Here is a 21,047-nt window from a genome sequence, read left to right as displayed (position 1 = left end):
CACATAACTGTGGCAGGAGAAGTAAAATGGGGCAAAATTCACTTAACAACTGATTTGTTTAGCAACGGAAATTTTGGTTCCGTGGTGGTCATACGTCGAGGACTACCTGTGACTGTTTTCAATAACAAGGAGCAGCTTTGATTAATGTCTCTAGTTTCTTTGAAGCAACAAGACTCTGATTTCTGATAAGCATTTGAAACTCCAGACATGAGAAATGTCCCGAAAGTTTAACTTTAATAACCAAAAAAAACCCAAAAAACAATATGGGAAACACACCTCCTGAATATGCAATTAGACATTAACAGATCATGCTACCAATATTATGGGATACGCTGAACGTTTATATATTGCAGCGATAGTGAACCTTTTTTGGCTCCCGTGCCATAAGCGGTGGGAGCGCAGGGGGGTCGTGCGCGGGCGTGCAGCACCCATAATGCAATGTGCGACACCACCCCCAGAGGGCATGCGCGCATGACATGCGTGACACCCACCCCCCATTTTTTGCATGCTTTTTTCGCCCTCCCCAGGCTCCAGAGGCTTTATAGGAGTCTGGGGAGGGTGAAAACAGCCTCCCCCGCCCTCCCTGGCTTCAGGAGCTTCCCTGAAGCCTCCGGAGCGCAAAAAACCAGCCCTACGGGCAAACCGGATGTTTGGGAACGGTTTGCCCATAGGGCCGGTTTGGGGGAGGCTGTTTTCGCCGCCCCCAGGCTCCTATAAAGCCTCTGGAGCCTGGGGAGGGTGAAAAATGGCTTTAAAAAAGGCTGAACTCAGCTGGCCAGTGTGCACATGCGCGCTAGCCAGCTGACAGGGCAATGCCTCGCGTGTCCTGACAAATGGCTTGGCATGCCACCTGTGGCACACGTGTGCCATAGGTTCGCCATCCCAGGTATATTGAATAGTTGCTGAGCATGCTCTATAGATGCTTGATGACTCAAATGAAGCTGGCCAATTGAACAACACATTCCAAAACCCCATATGTTTTGAGCTCTCAAATAATGAATAATATTAAGTGATTTTTCTCACCTTGTACCTATGGGAGACCTCAGATGGCATTTAGCAATAGCACTTGAAGCAGTCTACCAGTTCAGAGTGCTTTACAGCCCTCTCTCTCTAAGCAGTTTACAGGTGTGGGAAGTTATCACCCAGCCCTCTCCCAGAAAAAATGAAATATCCTAGGAAATATTGAAAAGGCAGAATATTTATCTGGATGTGAAAAGAAAGAAACATGCTTTAAAAGACAGAATAGTTGCCTGTAGCTTCCTGCCCACCCCCACTTTGTCAATGGGCCATTGAGATGGCCAGGCTAGCCCACTTTACATAATAAAGACTTCACCAGCAGCTACAGAAAGGCATGATAATATACTCAACTGACCACAAGGCATCTGAGAACTCATCACAGCCTAGAGAGTAGCCCCCTGCATGGCACCATGGGATTCTGACAACCAGTCAGAATACATTTCTTACACAGGAACAGGAAACAGAGAGGTGGGACTAAACAGGGTATAAAAAACCTAGCAAGCCCCTTCCTCAGCCCTTCTCTTCCTCTCCATCAACATTGAAGCACGTGATCATCTTTTCTGTTCAGGGCTCAAGCCACGTGACCCTGTCCAACAATAAACCATCTTTCCAAGCAGCCTCCATGTCTCCAGTGTCTTCTTCCCCACTTGGAGCTGAACCCAGAAGGACATTTCTTTCAACACAGGGTCAGCATATTTTCCCCAACAATCTGGGTCCTCATTTTACCGACCTTGGAAGGATGGAAGGCTGAGTCAACCTTCAGCGGTCAGGATTGAACTCTAGGCAGCGGGCAGAGTCACCCTGCAATACTGTGTTCTAAGCAATGTGCCACTGTGACTGAATGATGGGTGGGCAGACAGACAGACAGACAGGCATATATGTATGTATGTATGTATGTATGTATGTATGTATGTATGTATGTATATCCACTACATCACCATCATTAGTGCCAGATGAAACCGTGCCCAAGGACAGCAACCTCAGGAAGAAGGAGTAGGAGGAACTGGGCCTGAAGGAGGAAATGGGGATTATGTGGAAAGTAAAGGCCAAAGTGGCTCCAGTGGTGGAAGAAACTAATAATATTAAAATTTAAAGCAATTAATCCCTTTTAATAATGTAAACAATACAGCTAGAAGACGAACAGAGATAGATGCAAGCATTTCATATTGATGCATAATAATATTATAATAATATATTAGCAATAGCACCTCGACTTTATATACCGCTTCATAAGTGCTTTAAGCCCTCTTTAAGCAGTTTACAGAGTCAGCCTCTTGCCCCCAACAATCTGGTCCTCATTTTACTGACCGAAAGAAGAGCACGCTCCTGTCAGTGGGCAGAGTTAGCCTGCAATACTACATTCTAAGCACTGTGCCACCATGGCAGATAGGTAGGTAAGTAGGTAGGAAGATGGATAGATAGGATAGGATACATACACTATATTGCCAAAAGTATTCGCTCACCTGCCTTTACTCGCATATGAATTTACTGTAAGTAACCTCCCATTCCTAATCCATAGGCTTCAATATGACGTCGGTCCACCCTTTGCAGCTATAACAGCTTCAACTCTTCTGGGAAGGCTGTCCACAAGGTTCAGGAGTAAGGTGACCAGATTTTCAGATTGGTAAAGAGGGACACCTTTGACCGGGGGGGAGGGGGGGGCTTGATTAAAAATTTGATACGGAGCAACAAAATGTTTCATACAACGCAAAAGTAGTATTGTAATATATTTTTTTATTTCAACATAACTACAATTTACAAATATAAATTGTAACTGTGTGCCAAACATCAAAATTTTGATCACGTGACCATGAGGATGCTGCAACGGTCGCTAAGTGTGAAAATGGTCATCAATCACTTTCTTCAATGCCGTTGTAACTTTGGTCACTATACCACCTTTCTAGCCACACTTCTTAAGTGAATAACTGCAGCTGATAAGTTAGTAGCATAAGTGAATCTGGTTTCCCCATTTGACTTTGGCAAAAGGTGATTACATGACCCCAGGACACTGAAATCATCATAAATATGAATCTGTTGTCAAACATCAAAATTTTGATCATGTGATCATGAGCATGCTGCAACGGTCGCTAAGTGTGAAAATGGTCATCAGTCACTTTTTTCAATGCCATTGTAACTTTGGTCACTAAGCCCATTATACCACCTTTCTTGCCACAGTTCTTAAGTGAATAACTGCAGCTGGTATTTTGTATTTTGGATAGAATCTTTTTTTAAATAGCCTAAGACAATTTAAAAAAAGAATCCACACAGAATAAATTGAAGTAAAACATTTCAAACTATTCTTTCTATGCACAATATATTTCAAAGTATTGTGCAAAGAATTTTTAAACATGGTTTCACTTCAATTTATTTTGGATAGAATCTTTTTTTAAATAGTCTAAGACAATTTAAAAAAAGAATCCACACAGAATTTTTAAAAATCCTATGCACAATAAATAAAATATTATTTTAAAATACATTAAAAAAATAAAAGAAAAAAACCCAGCTCACCTACTAGCAGGCTTGCACTCCAAGTAAACCCAGAATGATGTAGATGTTAATACAAAGAACTGAGCAAATTGAGATGGTGAAATTAGTCAGGGAAATATTTTTCAAAGAAACTTTGCCACCATTTTTCGGAGCAAACCTCCAACCTCCATGCCCCTCCTCTCCGGAAAATCCAGGAAGTAACACTCGCAACCTCTCTAGCCATTTCCTGGAGCTCTATGGTACTTGGTCATTTTTTCTTATAAAAGAGAATAAAAGGGGCGGGGGGGTCCATTTTGTTGCTTTAACGTTTTAATATCTTCAATGAAAGTACTGAGACAGAGAGAGAGGTTAGACAGGGTGTCTTTTGTCTTGCCCCGGTTAGGATTTCTTAAGCAAATCCACTGGGCTTTCAACATGAAGCCAGAAAATCGGGACTTTTTTAAAACGGCCCAGGCCATGAGAAAAATTGTTATAAAGCGTGATTGTCCCACTTAAAACGGGACGTCTGGTCATCTTATTCAGGAGTGTGTTTATGGGAATTTTTGACCATTCTTCTGGAAGAGCATTTATGAAGTCACACACTGATGTTGAACGAGTTTATGTGGCCTACCACTTCGTAGCTGAGTTGCTGCCGTTCCCAAACACTTCCACGTTCTTATAATACAGCTGACAGTTGACTGTGGAATAGCAGCAATAGCAGTGGACTTATATACCGCTTCATAGGCCTTTCAGGCCTCTCTAAGCGGTTTACAGAGAGTCAGCATATTGCCCCCAACAATCTGGGTCCTCATTTTACCCACCTCGGAAGGATGGAAGGCTGAGTCAACCCTGAGCCGGTGAGATTTGAACCACTGACCTGCTGATCTAGCAGTAGCCTGCAGTGCTGCATTTTAACCACTGCGCCACCTTGGCTCTTAGAATATTTAGGAGAATATTTAGGAGCGAGGAAATCTCACGACTGGGTTTGTTGCACAGGTGGCATCCTATCACAGTTCCACGCTGGAATTCACTGAGCTCCTGGGAGCCACCCATTCTTTCACCAAAGTTTGTAAAAACAGTCTGCATGCCTACGTACTTGATTTTATACACCTGTGGCCATGGAAGGGATTGGAACACCTGATTCTGATTATTTGGAGGGGTGAGCGAATACTTTTGGCAATATAGTGTAGATGAAATAGACAGATGGATGATATAGACAGATGAGACAGGAGAGAGAGATTAGATTAGATAGGTTGGTTCCCTGCCCCCCCCCTCGCCCTGCTGAGCTGTCAAGCCACAAAGGTTGGAGACTCTTATAAGTGGAATACAACATCTGACAAAAAAATAAGTTTGATGAGGGGGGCTAGAAAACCAAATATCCTGATTGGGGTCCCTCACCAAATAAATCCCTGAACCTATTTTTTCTTATGCTTGTTGTATATATGTTGTTGTATTACTTTTTTTTTTAACACTGTAAACAGTGGTGGGTTTCAAAACGTTTTAGTATCTTCTGTAGATGTGGCCTACTTTGTGGGAGTGGCTTGCTGGCTATGTGACCAAGTGGGAGTAGCTTGGAAGTCATGTGACTAGGTGGGCGTGACCAACTTGTAAAATGTGGTAAAACTCACTTAACAACGCTCTTGCTCAGCAACCAAAATGTTGGCTCAGGAACTCTGGCATTGAAGCATGCAAGTCTTAAAGCTGTCAAGTTACAAGATCCTTGCACCCCTAACCCTTTAGAAAAAAAACCTCTCGGGGTGTTCAAACTTGAAAGCTTTAAGACTTGTGGACTTCAACTCCCAGAATTCCTCATCTCGCTCTTCATCTTGATGACGTGCGGACAAGTGGGGGAAGGGAACTGGAACCGGTTCTAAAGGACACTGTAGATTTGTGAAACCTCTTCTATAGAAGAGGTCAGAACTGGCAGGAACCCAACCCTAACTGTAAACTGCCCAGTCAGCTTGTGACAGCAAATGAATGTAATAATACATGAATGAATGAATGAATGAATGAATGAATGAATGAATGAATGAATGACAAATAAAATAAACCACCCAGGTGACCCTGATGATACAGATAAACCTCCAAGTGGCCTCAAGGACTCTCTAAAAGGATGCAAATAACCAGCTGTCTGCAAGGAATATAAATCCTCTTCCATTCCTCACCATCCAGTCAAAACTGAAGAAGCTTCTTGGATGAGAAGCGAAACGTCTTCAAAGAAAAATCAGAAAGTCCAGTGACCTGGATGACTGAGAATCTCCATAGACATTTAAACAAATACAATAGAAAAAAGCCTTAGGAGATTCCAAAAATCCTGGTGCTCCAGAGTTCAGGTGGTCCTCGATTTATGACCACAACTGAGCTCAACATTTCTCTTGGGAAGTGAGACAGTTGTAAAGTTGTTGAGTTTCGCCTCAATTTGCAACTTTTCTGGCCACAGTTGCCAAGTGAATCACTGCAGTCGTTAAGTGAAATCTGGTGTGTCGTCCCCCCCCCCCCCCCGCAAAGATTTTGCTCATTAAAGTCACAAAGTCACATGACCCCGGGATCCGTCATAAATATGAACCAGTCACCAAGGATGCAAATGCAAATCACATGACCACGGGGAGGCTGCAATGGCCATAAGTGTGAAAAGCAGCCGTAAGACACTTTTCTCAGTGCCGTTGTAACTTCGAGCGGTCACTAAATGAAAAGGCCCCACCCCAAGAAATTAACAATTAGCAATTTAATAAATTTATATGCTGCCCAAATCCCGTAGGATTCTGGGCGGCTTACAGAAACAAAAATAAAAATAAAAGTTAAAGTAAAGAAAAGATACAATTTAAAAAACGACACACCAAACATTCCGTTTAAATGGGGCTGGAACTTGATCAACAGCCCCAGGCCTCCAGGAAACATGGAGGTCCAGCCACTTGAATTCAGTGTTTCTGAAACTTGGCGATTTTAAAGCACGTGGGCTTTAACTCCCAGAATTCCCCAACAGAGACGGGGAAACTCTGCTGTAACTTGCTTAGCTCTATAGGGGTGGAAGGGACGCCACGACCCGCTCGCGCGTGCGCACCGGCTTCCCGCGCGCTCCCTCCCGCCATCCCTCCCGTGCGCGCGCACTCTTCGTGACTCCGCGAGCCTGGCGAGTTTCGGCGTGCCGCGCGTGCGCAGGCTGCTCCCCTTCCTCTTCAGTCCTGTCTTTCACCCCCCCCTTCCTTCCGCGCAGGCGCAGCTTGAGCGACCCTCTCCCGAGGCCGTGCTTGTCTCTCGGTGTTAGGCCTTCCCGCCATTTTGTCTGAGGGGGAGAAAGAACCGGGCCGTAGACAGAGGGGGAGGGGGGCGGCCGCGGCGAGGGGGAAAAAAAACACAAAATAAAAACACGGGAAGCCGTATATATATATTTTTGCTCCGACGCCGTGATTTTTGCCCCGAGACTCGTTTCGGTCGCTTCATGTGAGGAAAAGCGGCGGCGCCTGGAAGCTCTCGCGGATGGCGGAGGGGGCGCAAGGGCCGGCCGGGCCGGTTGGCGAGGACGAGGCGGCAGCGACCACAGCGGCGGGGCTGGAGGCTCCTTCAGCGGGCGGCTCTGGGGCGACTCCCGCGACCTCGACTCCTCGGCGGCGCCTGAGCGACCTGCGGGTGATCGACCTCCGGGCCGAGCTGAAGCGCCGCAACTTGGACACGGGGGGCAACAAGAGCGTCCTCCTCGAGCGGCTGCAAAGCGTAAGCTTCCCGGCCGCCGCGCGGGGAAGGAGCGGGGGAGCTCGGGACCGAGGACTACTAGGCCCATCCCGGCAGCGTCGTGAAGTGGGGGTTCGCTGAAGGCAGCCTTCCAGGGATTACAGTTCCCATCTACCAGCCTGGCGGATGGTGGGGGTTGAAGTGCTGTCTCTGTGGAGGCAGCTTTCCATAGAATACAACTCCCATCAGCCAGACTTGGGGGTGATGGGGGTTGAAGTGCTATCTCTGTGGAGGCAGCCTTCCTGGACTACAACTCCCATCAGCCAGCCTTGGGGATGATGGGAGTTGAAGTGCTGTTTCTGTGGTGGCACCGATTCCCATCAGCCAGCATTGGGGATGATGGGGTTGAAGTGCTGTCTGGATGCAGCCTTCCGGGGACTACAACTCCCATCAGCCAGCCTTGGGGATGATGGGGGTTGAAGTGCCATCTCTGTTGAGGCAGCCTTCCAGTGGCACCGATTGCCATCAGCCAGCCTTGGGGATGATGGGGTTGAAGTGCTGTCTCTGGAGGCAGCCTTCCAGGGACTACGACTCCCATCAGCCAGCCTTGGGGATGATGGGAGTTGAAATGCTGTTTCTGTGGAGACAGCCTTCCAGGGACTACGACTCCCATCAGCCAGCCTTGGGGATGATGGGAGTTGAAGTGCTGTTTCTGTGGAGACAGCCTTCCAGGGACTACGACTCCCATCAGCCAGCCTTGGGGATGATGGGAGTTGAAGTGCTGTTTCTGTGGAGACAGCCTTCCAGGGACTATAAATCCCATCAGCCAGCCTTGGGGATGATGGGGGTCGAAGTGCTGTCTCTGTGGAGACAGCCTTCCAGTGACGATTCCCATCAGCCAGCCTTGCGGGGATAGGAATTGAGACAAGCACTAGAAAGGAGGATTTAAAGCAGCCTTCCAGACATGACAGATTACAATTCCCATGTACCACTTGGGAGGATGATGGGAACTGAAGCCCCGTCTCACCGGAGGGAAGGACTCAAGCAGCCTCACAGCACAGAGTGGACTTCAACTCCCATTGTCTATGGAGATATCAGTCATCTAGGTCATGCTTGTCCCAAAGGTATCTTTGGTACAACTTCCATTATTAGCCATTTTCTGAGGTTGAGCTCATTCTCCCTGGAGGGCAGCATTCAAGGCAGCCTTGCCCCAACTTGCTGGTCTTCCAGAGAGGAAACATTACACCACCTGTCAGCCAGGTTTAAGGGCCGTTGAGAATTGAATCCATCCACAGGAGGACAGGGGTTGAGCTAGCCTTAGCTTCCAAAGAGGGGCTGCATCCCCATCCCACAGCCTTTTCCCCGCTGAGAATGATGGTTAGCATCTAATCCAAAGTCACTGGATCTGGATGGGGTGTTAAAATCAAAAGGGGGAAGTGATTTGAGGGGAAGTCAAGATGGGTCAATGGGAATGTAACTTAACACAGGCCCTTTGGTTCAGCATCCTTTATTCTGTTGGAAAGCCCTGTGCATCACAGCCTTTTCTTAATGTCTGGAGATTCTCAGTCTTCCAGGTCATGGTTGTCCCAAAGGTGCTTTTTTTCAAGAGGCAACTAAACTTTTGGATTTTTTTTCTTTGAAGTCATTTCACTTCTCATCCAAGAAGCTTCTTCAGCTCTGACTGGATAGTGAGGAATGGAAGGATTTTTACTCATTGCAGGCAGCTGGTCATTTACATTCTTTGAGAGAGTTGTTGAAGCCATGTTATCTGAATAGTCACCTGAGTCCATTCCCCACCATCTAGTCCGAGCTGAAGAAGCTTCTTGGTTGAGAAACTGAAGGAAACTTCTTCAAATAAAAAACTGGAAAGTCCAGTTGCATCTTGAAAAAGACCTTTGGGACATAGTCTTCTCTTGTTCCTAGCAGTTAATGATGTATGGTAGGATTTGCAGTGTATATAGTAGACCAATTTTGTAATCATGATAAATCTCCCTAAGGAGAGATCAGCTGGATCAAGCAAAAGGCTCTTGTTATCTTGCATCTTGTTTTCTGCAAAGCCTCTGGGAAGACTACCAGTAGGATACAAATGTTTAGTACTTTCTAGCTCCTATTTTCAGCAACTGGAACTTGGAAGTGGTTATACCTTAATAGCCTTAATTTTTGTGAATTTGGGTCTTTCTCTGCTTTTAATATTGCATCATTTACCGTAATTTAGGTGGGTGAACTTGCATTCTGGTACAGTGAAATCTATGGAGGAAAAGGCTAACTAAAAATCTAGTAAGCTAAGGCATAGGCTTCCTGAATTCATTGCTCTTCATAAGGCTATATTATCATTCATATGAAGGTTTCAAAAACTACTGTTCAGTAGCCTCCAGAATCAGAGGCATTCTGCCATCACTGAATACTAATTTCAGAGTACGATGTCTCTAAATCTTACACTAAAAGGTCTGTAGGAAACACTGGGAACCAAGAATGATGATTGATTCAACTGGCTCCATTGAAATTAGCAACAGCAATAAGTAGCAATAGTTAAAACAAAGAATGGATCCTAAAGAGAATGGAATGAATAAAAATGTATGCTCTATTTGATGTTTGTTTTGGTGTAGTTTATGATCCTGTTTCTTTCAGTAGCTATTTATCCCTCCTTTTTAATATATCCCTGTGGAACAGCAATGGTTAATATGAATGTGATCGCGGTTGTCTTGTTGGGTGTTTGGTCAGATTCAGCAGAATAAAGTTAGGAGATGAAGTAGGCAAATTATTGACAGTGAAAGTATAAATGGAAAATGTGACTTTGGAACTGGAAAGGGAGAAGGAAAGCCAGAGCATTCTGCAGAGGAGAAGGGACTGCTAAGTGAGGGAAATAAGAAAAGTACGGCTAGAACTAATTTATGTGGAAAATGATGGCTGGAATTAAAATCCAGAAAAAGGAATAATGAGATTCTACAATAATAAGCAAAGATGAGGGTTTGATGAACAATAAGAGAAATGGGTAGGGGAAATAGGGTGAGTTGAGGCATAGAAAGAGAGAAATTATTAGTCCAGGGGTTCTCAACCTGTGGTCCATGGACCCCTGGAGAGCTGTAATTTCATCACAGCGAAGTCTTGATGAAATGTTATGATTTAAATCTTGAGTTAGGTCTTGGGGGTCCCAAGGTATTTAAAGGGAGTTCACAGTGAATAAAAGGTTGGGAACTACTATATTAGATTTTACAATAAAGTTATTTGCCTGTTTGGAAAATATATATTGTTTTTCTAAAATGGCATGTAAAGCAGTCATGGCAATATGAGGGAAAAATTAAGGGAAGACAAAAAGGCAAATGGAAAGCATATATCTTAAGCAGAGGTGGGGGTATTACAATAAGAAAAGGTGACCTGGAAGAAATAATTGAAGTACCGTAGTTTAGGGGAAGAGAAGATTTAGATCATGTCAGCAGGGAGAAGAATGAAAAATTAACAGAGGCAAATAAGGACTAGGAAAAGAATAAGTCAGTCTATGAGAGAAAAGCAAAACGGAAATAGGTTTGGGTATCCATGTGAACAGAGGAAATTGGGGATGTAGAGCAAAGAAGGCCTTTTTTTTCTTTTCCTGGACAATTCAGAAACCAGTTGTGCTCTTGCTGTAAAACCTCACACTGTTCCCTCCTGACAGGCTATTGAAGAAGAAGGGGGAAATCCTGATGAGGTTCCCATGGCCTCAGAGAACACTAGCAAGAGGACCCCCAAAAGATCTTTAAAAGGTACAAAATTAAAATAGAATTACATGTGCACATATACCGTATATGTACAGATTGCACACCTGCGGGTGGTCATTTAAAAAACAAACATGCAGCTTGATGCTAGATAAATAAAAAGTGGAATCTGCACCACTACTTGGTTTTGTCATATATTCTTGCCACTAACAGAATTCCTTTTTTCCCCTCTACTTGACATTTTAATGCATGGTTCGTGGACATATTTAATGTTCTGAGTAATTGGGAAATTGTGACGTCCTTTGATATTTTTAGAAGATCGCTTTTTATGATTCTTCAATCTTTGGGTTAATGAGAGCTTGCAGATCACTTTCTTGGCAGTTCTATCTTGAGTCTAGTTATTTTAATATTCATCACCAGAATTTGCTGTTAGCATAGCTAACCTGTAGGTTGGCTTTTTTTCCATTTAAAGTCAGTGATGACAACAATTGTGCAAGAATTCTGAGTTGGGAAACAGTGGTCAGCCAACTTCCATTTGAATTCTTTTTTAAAAAGCAATCACATTTAAAATAATTCTTAATGCATGTTTTCTGCTTCAAACCAGTGGTGTTCAGAATCTGTATTTTGGAGCACAGTTTTACTCTTCAGGGTTATATTTTGCCAAACTAGGGGCATTTATTTGCCCTTGGGCTACATAATAGAATTGACATTATCAGACAATAAAGAGTTTCATTTGTATGATACATTGATGTGTAATATAAAAATCTCAGACTTGCAGTATTTAAAAATTCTGCTTTGTTTTGTTTTTTCCCCTCAACAATGAAGTTGGCAACTATTTTACCCGTCTGTAAATAAAAATGAGTTATTGCTGGCTTAGACTTTAGTATTCTGTTTCTGAGGACTATCGGTTTTGTTGTTAAACTTTCTAGTAGTCTATTAAAGCTTTGTCCTTTTAGGGCGTAAATCAGAAGAAGAAGGGGGCGAGGACAATGGATTGGAAGAGAATTCCAGAGATGGACAGGTATGGGGGGAGAGGGAAGAAAAATGCATTGTTTCTTTTAAAAGTTTGTTTCAAGTCACAGTAAGAATTGGTTTCCCTTTTTCTTTTCATTCCACCTCAACTCTAGAAGGATGTTGAAGCTAGCTCAGACAACTTGCAGGATATCGACATGATGGACATCAGCGTGTTGGATGAAGCCGAAATAGATAACAGCAGTGCCGTGGACTGTGGAGATGACTACCGCTCTGAAAGCATTCTGGATCCTGATAAAGATAACATTGATATGGAAATGAAAGAACTTCCAGAGCAGCTGATGGAAAGTGAGGTAGATCATCCGGGGGGGAGGGGCATATTTTATTACTTATATCATGCCAGAGATGTGCCTGCAAAGATTAAGGCTGACTACTCAAAATCAGTATAAAGACCTATCTCTGCCAATTAGCTTGGGGCTCCAATGGAGAAGCATCACAGTGGAGGTGGTGGATCGATTTAACAACTGATCCCATCTCTTCCCCCCACCACACCCCCATCCTGCCCCTGCCCTTCCCATCTTTAATTGGATCATAGCATTTGGCTTGTATTGATTGACATATCTGTCTATATAGAGATAGATGTTTATCTTTTATGATCGTAAGCCGCCCAGAGTCCTTGTGTGGTAAGATGGGTGGCCAATAAGTTTTATAACTAACTACAGATAGTCTTCGACTTACAAGCACAGTTGAGTCCAAAATTTCTGTTGTTCGGTATGATATTTGTTAAGTGAGTTTTGCCCCATTTTATGACCTCACCGTTGTTGAGCGAATCAGCACAGTTGATAAGTTAGCAATCTGGTTGTTAAGTGAATCTGGCTTTCCCATTGACTTTGCTTGTGAAAAGATTGCAAAAGGCATGATGACATGCTCCCAGATACTGCAACCCTCACAAATATGTGTCGGTTGGCAAGTGGCCAAAGTTTGATCACATGATCATGGAGATTCTGCAAAACGTCCTAAGTGTGAAAAAATAGTCATACATAATTTTTTTCTAATGCTGTTGTGTCTTTGAATGGTCACTAAACAATCTTGTAAGTCGAGGACTACCTGTGACTGACAATGAATGAATGAATGAATGAATGAATGAATGAATGAATGAAATTCAGTCCCTGTATTTTAACATGGGCATTGTTTTTCTGCAGGATATAATTAAATAAATGCAAAGATTAACTGCATACCCCCACTTTCACCCCTCAGTCCTATGCTATTTCTGATGCCTTCCCTTCAGCAGTTGGAATGTTCACAGGACTCCTCTGACATTACACAGGCTGAGTGTCGCTGGGAAGCGACACTTGGTACTAGATAAGTGTGTCGGTGAAATTTGTTACTACTTCAGGGAGTTGCTGTTTGCAGTAAGCATTTATAGTAGTGGGACACAGTCATTCATATTCTTTTGATGGATTTTGCCTCTACAAAAAAGATGCTCAGCTTTTGAAAGGCACATCTGTGTTTGTTATTTATCCTGTCAGGAGAATGGTGACGAACTTGATGATCAGTTAGAGGCTGCTTCACCTGACTTGGCTGAAGTGAAGGTAACCTGCTGGCTCTCCTCTCAAGGGCTTGGAAAATGTGCATTCAACCAGCAACTTTTTTTTTTTAAGGGGCCAAGTTAATTTGCCTTCTCCCAAGCCATGCCCAAATTCTTTAACCCCCTCTCTCTCTCCTACAAGAAAGAACAGTTGTGTTGGCTATCTCTAATCAATGGAACACAATAATCCCTCGTAGTTGTCAGTTTTGGCATGGTTTTTCTTTCCTTTCCCACTTTTTTTTTAGGAGTCGTGCTGCTGTATTTTTATTTTTACAGAGTCAAATCAGTGCTGTAATTCTTATTTTTACAGGGTCAAATCAGACAGGTACACCAACATTCCTTCACACAGTTCAGATTTCAACCCATTTTTATCCAGCCCAACCCTGCTACTTATGGGAATAAATTTTAATACCATGAAACTGGAATTATGGGGGCTGAGGAGACAGTTAATCCCTTCATAAAATCCTTCCCAATTCCATAACTGTTTTGTTGGGCTAGATAGCCAAAAGAGCTTTCTCATGGCAGACATTTGCAGAATTTCACTTTCAATAAACTTATGCTATTTCGGGGCGGGTGGTGGTGGTTGCTGACTTCTTAAAATTTTTGGACTGTGTTTTGTCTTTTAGAGATGTCATCTTTTTTTCTATGACTACAATGATGTTGATTATGTAACCCTTTTTTCACAAAAAGATTGTTCTGACTGAGGCTTTCGAAGATCATGAAGCAAACTCCTTGTCCCAACAAAAATCCCTTTTATTAATTTACCGTGAATTCTGCTCATTCATATCCAACAAAATCTTTAAATCGCAGACCTTATCTGGTTTGGAGAGCTGACAGGCTGATATCTGATATCTGCAAAGGTTAACAAGGAGTCTCAGAGCGTCACAAACCAATTAAGCAAATTAATTGTCTCCTGCAAACTCCACTCCCCCTTCGCTCCTCTTTTATTTCCTCTGGGAGAGGCCATTCATCCTGTGGCCTTCCTCCTAAGTCGGCCCGTTTCTTAGCTGTTCCCTTCATCTGGCAATTCTGCGTATGCACACACTGGGAACAGGCTCCAGCTGTTCGTCTGCCTCACTGATGTCTGACTCCGAAGGCAGCTGATAACTGTCAGAGGGCCCTGGCCTCCTCTCTGCCTCCGACACAGAGCCCTCATCAGAGCCTTCCCCAGACTCCAGGACTGGCCCATGCTTCCCCCCCAACCTCCTGACTGTCTGAATCTGCTGCCAGCTCTGGTGGCCACTGGCGGGCCACAACAAAGATGAAGTATATCAAAGGAAAGAGTATCCTGCAGGTTCTGTGTTGCTGTTTGCATGGACAGAAATGGATTTTAAAAAGCCCTTTGTTTTTCTAGAAGCTTGATTCCCTGTGGCTGAGAAACTGTGTTTGGAAAGAAATGCCTGTAATCAGGTGATGTTCTGGGAATTAAACAAGAAGCTGGTTTCAGCCCTTGAGATTTAGATTCCTTGTCTGTGTGTGTGTGTGTGTGTTTGTGTGTGTACGTACGTACACACACACACAGGTAGAGTATTGACATACTGTGACCTAGCTATTCCTTTTAAAAATAACAGTAGCAACATAGCCTATTTCTAAGAATCCTAAATGGCTTAAAACTGTGTCTCTTAACCTTGGCAGCTTTAAGATGGATGGACTTCAACTCCCAAAAATGCTGGCTGTGCAATTTTGGGAGTGGAAGTTTATCATTCTTCAAGTTGCCATGTTTGAGAAACACTGGTTTAGGGTTTTATAAATATTCATAACTCAGTGCGAGGTGAAATATAAGGATGCGGCTGTTTTTTTTTTTAAGGAATCTAGGATTTGAAAGAATCATAGATCCAATCTTATATTCATTAATTAAACATTCCCAACAAGTTGCTGGCAGCTTCTTGAGTAAGCATGAACACACCAAACAAATAATTTTGAATCATTTGATTCCGTTTTTTGTTGTTGTTGTTTATTGGTTAGGTATTTTTCCCCTTGATGGGATTGGACTAGAAGACTTCCAAGGTCCCTTCCAACTCTGTTATTCTGTTAGGTTGTTTCCATTTATTGTCAATTATAGTCTTCTTGACAAACATTGACAATTCTGGATCACAGACACTTTTGGTGACCTGTTTTCCCCTTTATTAGACTCACATAAGCACGCCTCTCAACTACATGGCCTTTTTTTGTTTTCAGCTCTTGTTGGCTTGTTCTATTGTTTTTCTGTCTCCCTCCTCCCTTGCAATTGTGCTTTTAGTATCTGAATATTTTCCAATATATTATGTGGATTTTAAAAACATCTGTAGGATCCTGTTACTACGTGATTTGAACATTGAACAACTATTTTAAAATCCTAGGTGCTTAACAAAAGTACTTAGCAATTTCATAAAATAACCTTGTCCAGGATGGGATTTGTCATAAAGGAATCAGGCAAGAGGATCAGATTACAATAATTTAATCTCAGGCTTTTTTCTAGCTAGACTGGGAAATTACAATATGAATGTAGAAGCCATTATTTCCCCCCTCGTTTAACATTTTTCCTTATTTTTGCTACAGGATTTGGAAGAGCATCATTCAGAACCAGGTATTTTTCTGTTAATTTCTTCTATTTTTTTTTTTAAAAAGTGCAGCGGAGGTAAGGGGCCAGTTCCTGGACTTTCTAGTTGTATTAATTAATTACATACCCACGTAATGCTCTAGTGTGTAAATATCTGGAATGCAATCGTGATTCCAACTCTGTGAATTCATGCCTGCCACTTAAGTGCTTTTTCCCCCCCCTTAGACCTGTTAAAAAAAAACTTTTTTAAAGTCCTCTCTAGTTGCGCAGATACACTAGAAGAAAGTGAATGTCAAATATGAAAGCAAATCCTATAGAGCAGATCGTAGAGCATGTGATGTGTGTGACCAGTAGAGCAGAAAGGCTAGTTTAAAAGTTGCCCTAGGGAAGCGTTGTGAGTTGCAAGCTAAACAGAAGAAGCAAGAAGAGAGGTTCTACGTGGAAATGCCATAAAAAAAAAAATTGCTATTTACTTTCTTGGAGTTACATATTCTTGCATCATCAGAAGACCTTCCAGTTTTCTTGTTGGACCACCATGCTTTAAACCAAAAGAGAAAGAAAGAAATTCAGAGTTTGAAATGGAAATGTGTGTTCTTGATGCATTCTGTTTAAGCCTCTTGGAATTCTGGAAGAAAGAACCTCTTGAAGATCTCTCAAGAATTGTGCCAGAAGGTGCTCTCTCTTTTTTTTTGGTTAAACTGATAAGATCAGGGTTGGTTTTTTTTTTTCTTTTCCTTCGTAGCGTGTGATCTTTTTAAAATTATGTCTTAGCTGTAGGCATTTGAATGATGTGTACCGAAAGCGTTTTTCCAGTTTCTGTGTAGCTATAACCATACTGTTAGACTGGCAGCCATGCCCGTTCCGCATATGTCTTTGCTATGTTTCCCCGGTGATTAAACCTTGTGCCATTCTATTCCTGTTAAATCTATAGAAAATGAGAAAATGCTCGACATTTTGGGTGACACTTGTAAATCTGAGCCTCTTAAAGAAGATGCATCCGAATCGGAGCAGGCGCAGGAAGCAAATGAACCGTCCCTGGGCAAAAAGGAAGAAGAGGAAGACACGCTGGCTGCCGGCACCCAGTTGGACGAAGACCTTGTAGATAAGGACAGCCAATCAGGCCCAGCTGAGGCCAAGAACCAAGAGGACGAAGGGAATCTCTTAGTGGTAGCGAAAGGGGAGCCCAGCGAGCAGACAGTTGAGGAAGACAAACCGGACTCGGACTCTTTAGCGGTAGAGAGCAGGAGTGGAGGTGGTGAGAGTAGCAAAGAAGCCCAAACTCTGGAAGCCTGTAGTGAGGAAACTGCGGAATCGGACACAGGTCCCCAAGTGGTTAGTCCAGAGGCCGAGAAGATGGAAGTGAAGGCTAATGTTGAGGAGGAGCCTTCTGCCACTAGAGAGTCCTCTGCCCAAGAGGGTGGTGATCAGAACACGAGGTTTGTTTCTCTCCGTTTTAGCAGCAAAAGGAAAATGCCAATCCCTGATCCGCTATGCCAGTATAGCATCCATCCAAAGAGCCAGAGTAAGGTACCAGCCAGTACGATACCCAGATTTATAATCCTGTGAGCCTTGATATAACTTTTGACAGGTAAGCCGCTATCTAGAAACCTGTGTGGACGGAGAGGTTAGCGCTTTCCACAACAGAGGAAGACTAGATAGATGCAATAATTCAGAGCTTTTCATTGCCGCTTTTCTCAGTGGCATTGTTGTTGTTTTTTTCCCCCTTTTGTCTCCAAGGTCAAGGCTGGATTCATTTGATCCAAAGGGTGGAATGCCAGGACAATTCTAGAAGTCAGTCAGTTAGCCTACGTAGGAAAGCAGGGATCGTTAACAGTCATACATCTGCATGCATACACATTTTAAGAGAACAATAAAATGTTTTTTTAAAAAAAAAAAATTCACCTGGCCCCGAAAGAGGTATAGGAACACTAGCCGCACATTCGGAGCATCATAAGGACAACATGGTACAATTTGTGATTATATTACAGTACAGGTAGTCCTCAACTTACAACAATTCAATTAGTGGCCATTCAAAGTTACCTCAGCACTGAAAAAAGTGATTTATGACTTGTTTTTCACACAACAGTTACCGCATGCCCGTGGTCACATGATCAAAATTCAGCCGCTTTGGCAACTGACTCCTATTTATGACGGTTGCAGCATGCTGCGTAATCAACTTTTGTAACCTTCTGACAAGCAAAGTCAATGGGGAAGTCAGATTCACTTAACTGGGTTACTAATTTAAACATTGTAGTGATTCACTTAACAACTGTGGCAAGAAACTCATAAAATGAGGCAAAACCCACAAAATGTGTCACTTAGCAACATAAATTTTGGGCTCAGTTGTGGTCGTAATTCGAGGATTGCCTGTACTTAAAAGCAGGTACATTATGCTAAATACGACTACTACAGAAATGAAGGAGTGCAGCTATGTACTTTTAGTACTTCAAGGCAGTAATAAAGGTGTGAATAACTGGATTGAATAACTGGATTCCTGTCAGTAAGTGGAACATATTATATCCCCTCCTCCTCCTTGAATCATGGAGGGAATTAAAAAAAAAACATTGTTGCATCTGTTTATTTTTCTCCAATTCCTCAGAATGTTAACCTTCCCCTCTTTTTCAGTTGTGTAAGTAATGAGTTGATTAATCCTGCTAGTGCTTAACAGTTTTATTAATCTGTGGGTAATACGGGCTGGTACCTTACATTTCTCCATTCTAGACAAAATGCTGCCTTTTTCCTTTTTATATATACATATATACAGTCTATGTAGATAGATAGCTGGTCTGTAAGAAGTTAGGTTAGGATGTTTCTTCAATTTGGCCTGCAAGCCCACTAAAATTCCTTGTTACCTTAAAAAAAAACATGGCTTTTGTTTTTTCCCTTTCTGGTGCATTAAACATTGTTTTGCAACCTTTTTAAAAAAATATATTTAAAAAATGGTTTTTAAGATTAAATTGTGAGTACTATAAGACTGCTTTTTCAATTCATTGATTTAATTTATATTTAAACCGGGTAGGTATTTGGACTCTAATGAATTTTTAAAATACCTTATTATATATAGTAGCCTTTCCTCCTCCCGTTTGCTGACTGAGCTTTCCTTTCTCTTTTTTGTTCTTAGTTCTGAGGAATCCAAAGATCCCAAACAGTCTTCAAAAGAGGAAAAAGGTATTTGCGTTTCTTTGTGTATAAAAAAACCTATATCTTGTCCACTTAACACATAACCATTACTGGGGAGAGGACATTTAAATGTTAGATGGCTTCGCACATGACCTCAGCTGATGCTTCATGATGAGTGGAGATGAAATCCTACAGTTAAAAAATAGTCAATAAGCATTATTTATCAATTGGCATGATGGCATTTTGTGATGGTGGATACTGTCCTGCAGATGTCAAAAGACTGATGAATGCTGGGATTCCAAAGGCAGTAATTTCAGACATCTTTTGCAAATATCTCCTTCGATGGCATTCATCAGTGGATGCTGACTGCAGTTGAAACTAAAATACCTCAAGTATGACTATTGCCACTTTTTCATGTATTTATTAACAATAATGCTTAGACCTATATAGTGCTCAATAGTGCTTTACAGCCCTCTCTAAGCAGTTTTGCAAGGTTGGCATGTTGCCCCCAACAGTCTGGGTCCTCATTTTACCAACCTGGGAAGGATGGAAGGCTGAGTCAACGTGAGCCTGTCAGAATCAAACTCCTGGCAGTGGGAATGCAGTTAGCCTGCAATACTTCATTCTACCCACTGCGCCACCAAGGCTCTTATATAGTGAATATCTTATATATGTGAAGTGTTAATGCCACCTTATAATGCCTTGGTAAGGCCACACTTGGAATGCTGTATTCAGTTTTGGTCGCCACGATGTAGAAAAGATGTGGAGACTCTAGAAAGAGTGCAGAGAAGAGCAACAAAGAGGATTAGGGGACTGGAGGTTAAAACCTACGAAGAACAGTTGCTGGAATTGGGTATGGCTAGTCTAGTGAAGGGAAGGATCGGGGGAGACATGATAGCATGTTCCGATATCTCAGGGATCGTCACAAAGAAGAGGGAGTTAAACTATTCTCCAAAACACCTGAAGGCCAAACAAATAGCAATGGGTGGAAACTAATCAAGGAGTGAAGCAACCTAGAACTAAGGAGAAATTTCCTGACAGTGAGAACAATTAATCAGTGAAAAAACTTGCTTCCAGAAGTTGTAAATGCTCCAACACTGGAAGTTTTTAAGAAGAGATTGGACAACAATTTGTCCAAAATGGTATAGGGTTTCCTGCCTAAGCAGGCAGTTGGACTAGAAGACCTCCAAGGTCCCTTCCAACTCTTATTCTATTCCATTCCATTGTATTATATTCTATTCATCTCACCATCTAGTGACTTACAAGATAAAAAAAAACAATAGAAAACAAAATGATAGATATTAAAACAAAAAACAGCCAAGGAAGGAAAAAACAGATAATGGGGTGGAGGGTAGGAGTCTTCTCTGAATCCATTAACCACTTCCAGAGTGAGTTGCCCCAAGAGCCAGGTGTCAAGGCCCTTCTGCAAAGCGAAGAGGGTTGGGGGCAAATCTCACCTCACGGGACATGATGTTTCAAGAGGATGGGAGCCATGGCAGAAAAGGCTCTTCTGGATCCTGCCGACTGGGGTCTTTTGACCAACAGCATGCCCCTTCTGCTGGCATGGGTGGGGTGAGCCAATCCCCTTGGGTTGAGAACAGCTTTTAGTGGAACATAAAAGATATTTTTCTGGAGTTGTCTTCCTTTGAAAGGATGGGCAACAGAGAGAGCGGCTGGACTGCTCACCTTGCACCTTGTCACATGCTTTCGTTTTCTATTCCCAACTAGGTCACAGTAGCACTAGCACCGGTCGGAACTTCTGGGTCAGTGGTCTTGCTTCCAGTACCCGAGCAACTGACCTGAAGAACCTCTTTAGCAAATACGGGAAAGTAAGGCTGTTTCTATTTCTTCCTTAAGTCCAAAGATGATCCGTTTGGTTACAGGTTCCTTTTATCTCCCTTCTAAGGCAAGGGCCTTGGTGTAACACCAGTTCATGCCCTTTATCAGGATACTAGCCATATAAACAGCATTTGGTCTTATATAC

The 21,047-nt window shown here is 42.7% G+C and overlaps 1 protein-coding gene across 3 annotated transcripts in view; it reads left to right on the top strand.

Moving 5' to 3' along the window:
- The first annotated feature begins 6,813 nt into the window (after positions 1-6,813).
- LOC106550501 (scaffold attachment factor B1) overlaps positions 6,814-21,047 on the top strand; it is a 40,051-nt gene continuing 25,817 nt past the window's right edge. Inside the window, exons 1-9 of one of the 3 annotated variants that reach the window (XM_087703325.1) lie at positions 6,814-7,194; positions 10,805-10,892; positions 11,801-11,865; positions 11,975-12,169; positions 13,346-13,408; positions 15,943-15,970; positions 16,875-17,379; positions 19,065-19,111; positions 20,792-20,892. In XM_087703325.1, the coding sequence (XP_087559451.1) occupies positions 6,961-7,194; positions 10,805-10,892; positions 11,801-11,865; positions 11,975-12,169; positions 13,346-13,408; positions 15,943-15,970; positions 16,875-17,379; positions 19,065-19,111; positions 20,792-20,892 (1,326 nt within the window). In that variant the 5' untranslated portion in view covers positions 6,814-6,960. Of the gene's footprint in view, positions 7,195-10,804; positions 10,893-11,800; positions 11,866-11,971; positions 12,170-13,345; positions 13,409-15,942; positions 15,971-16,874; positions 17,380-19,064; positions 19,112-20,791; positions 20,893-21,047 lie in introns of all 3 variants that reach the window. The other 2 variants (XM_087703324.1, XM_087703326.1) reach the window with 2 other exon arrangements.

Source organism: Thamnophis sirtalis, unplaced genomic scaffold (genome assembly GCF_051295495.1).
Source record: "Thamnophis sirtalis isolate CommonGarterSnake01/CBP01778 unplaced genomic scaffold, rThaSir2_p1.2 scaffold_1, whole genome shotgun sequence".
In the NCBI taxonomy this organism is placed as follows: Eukaryota; Metazoa; Chordata; class Lepidosauria; order Squamata; family Natricidae; genus Thamnophis; species Thamnophis sirtalis.
The sequence above is the reverse complement of the archived record's forward strand: the minus strand, read 5'-3'. Positions and strand labels throughout refer to the sequence as shown.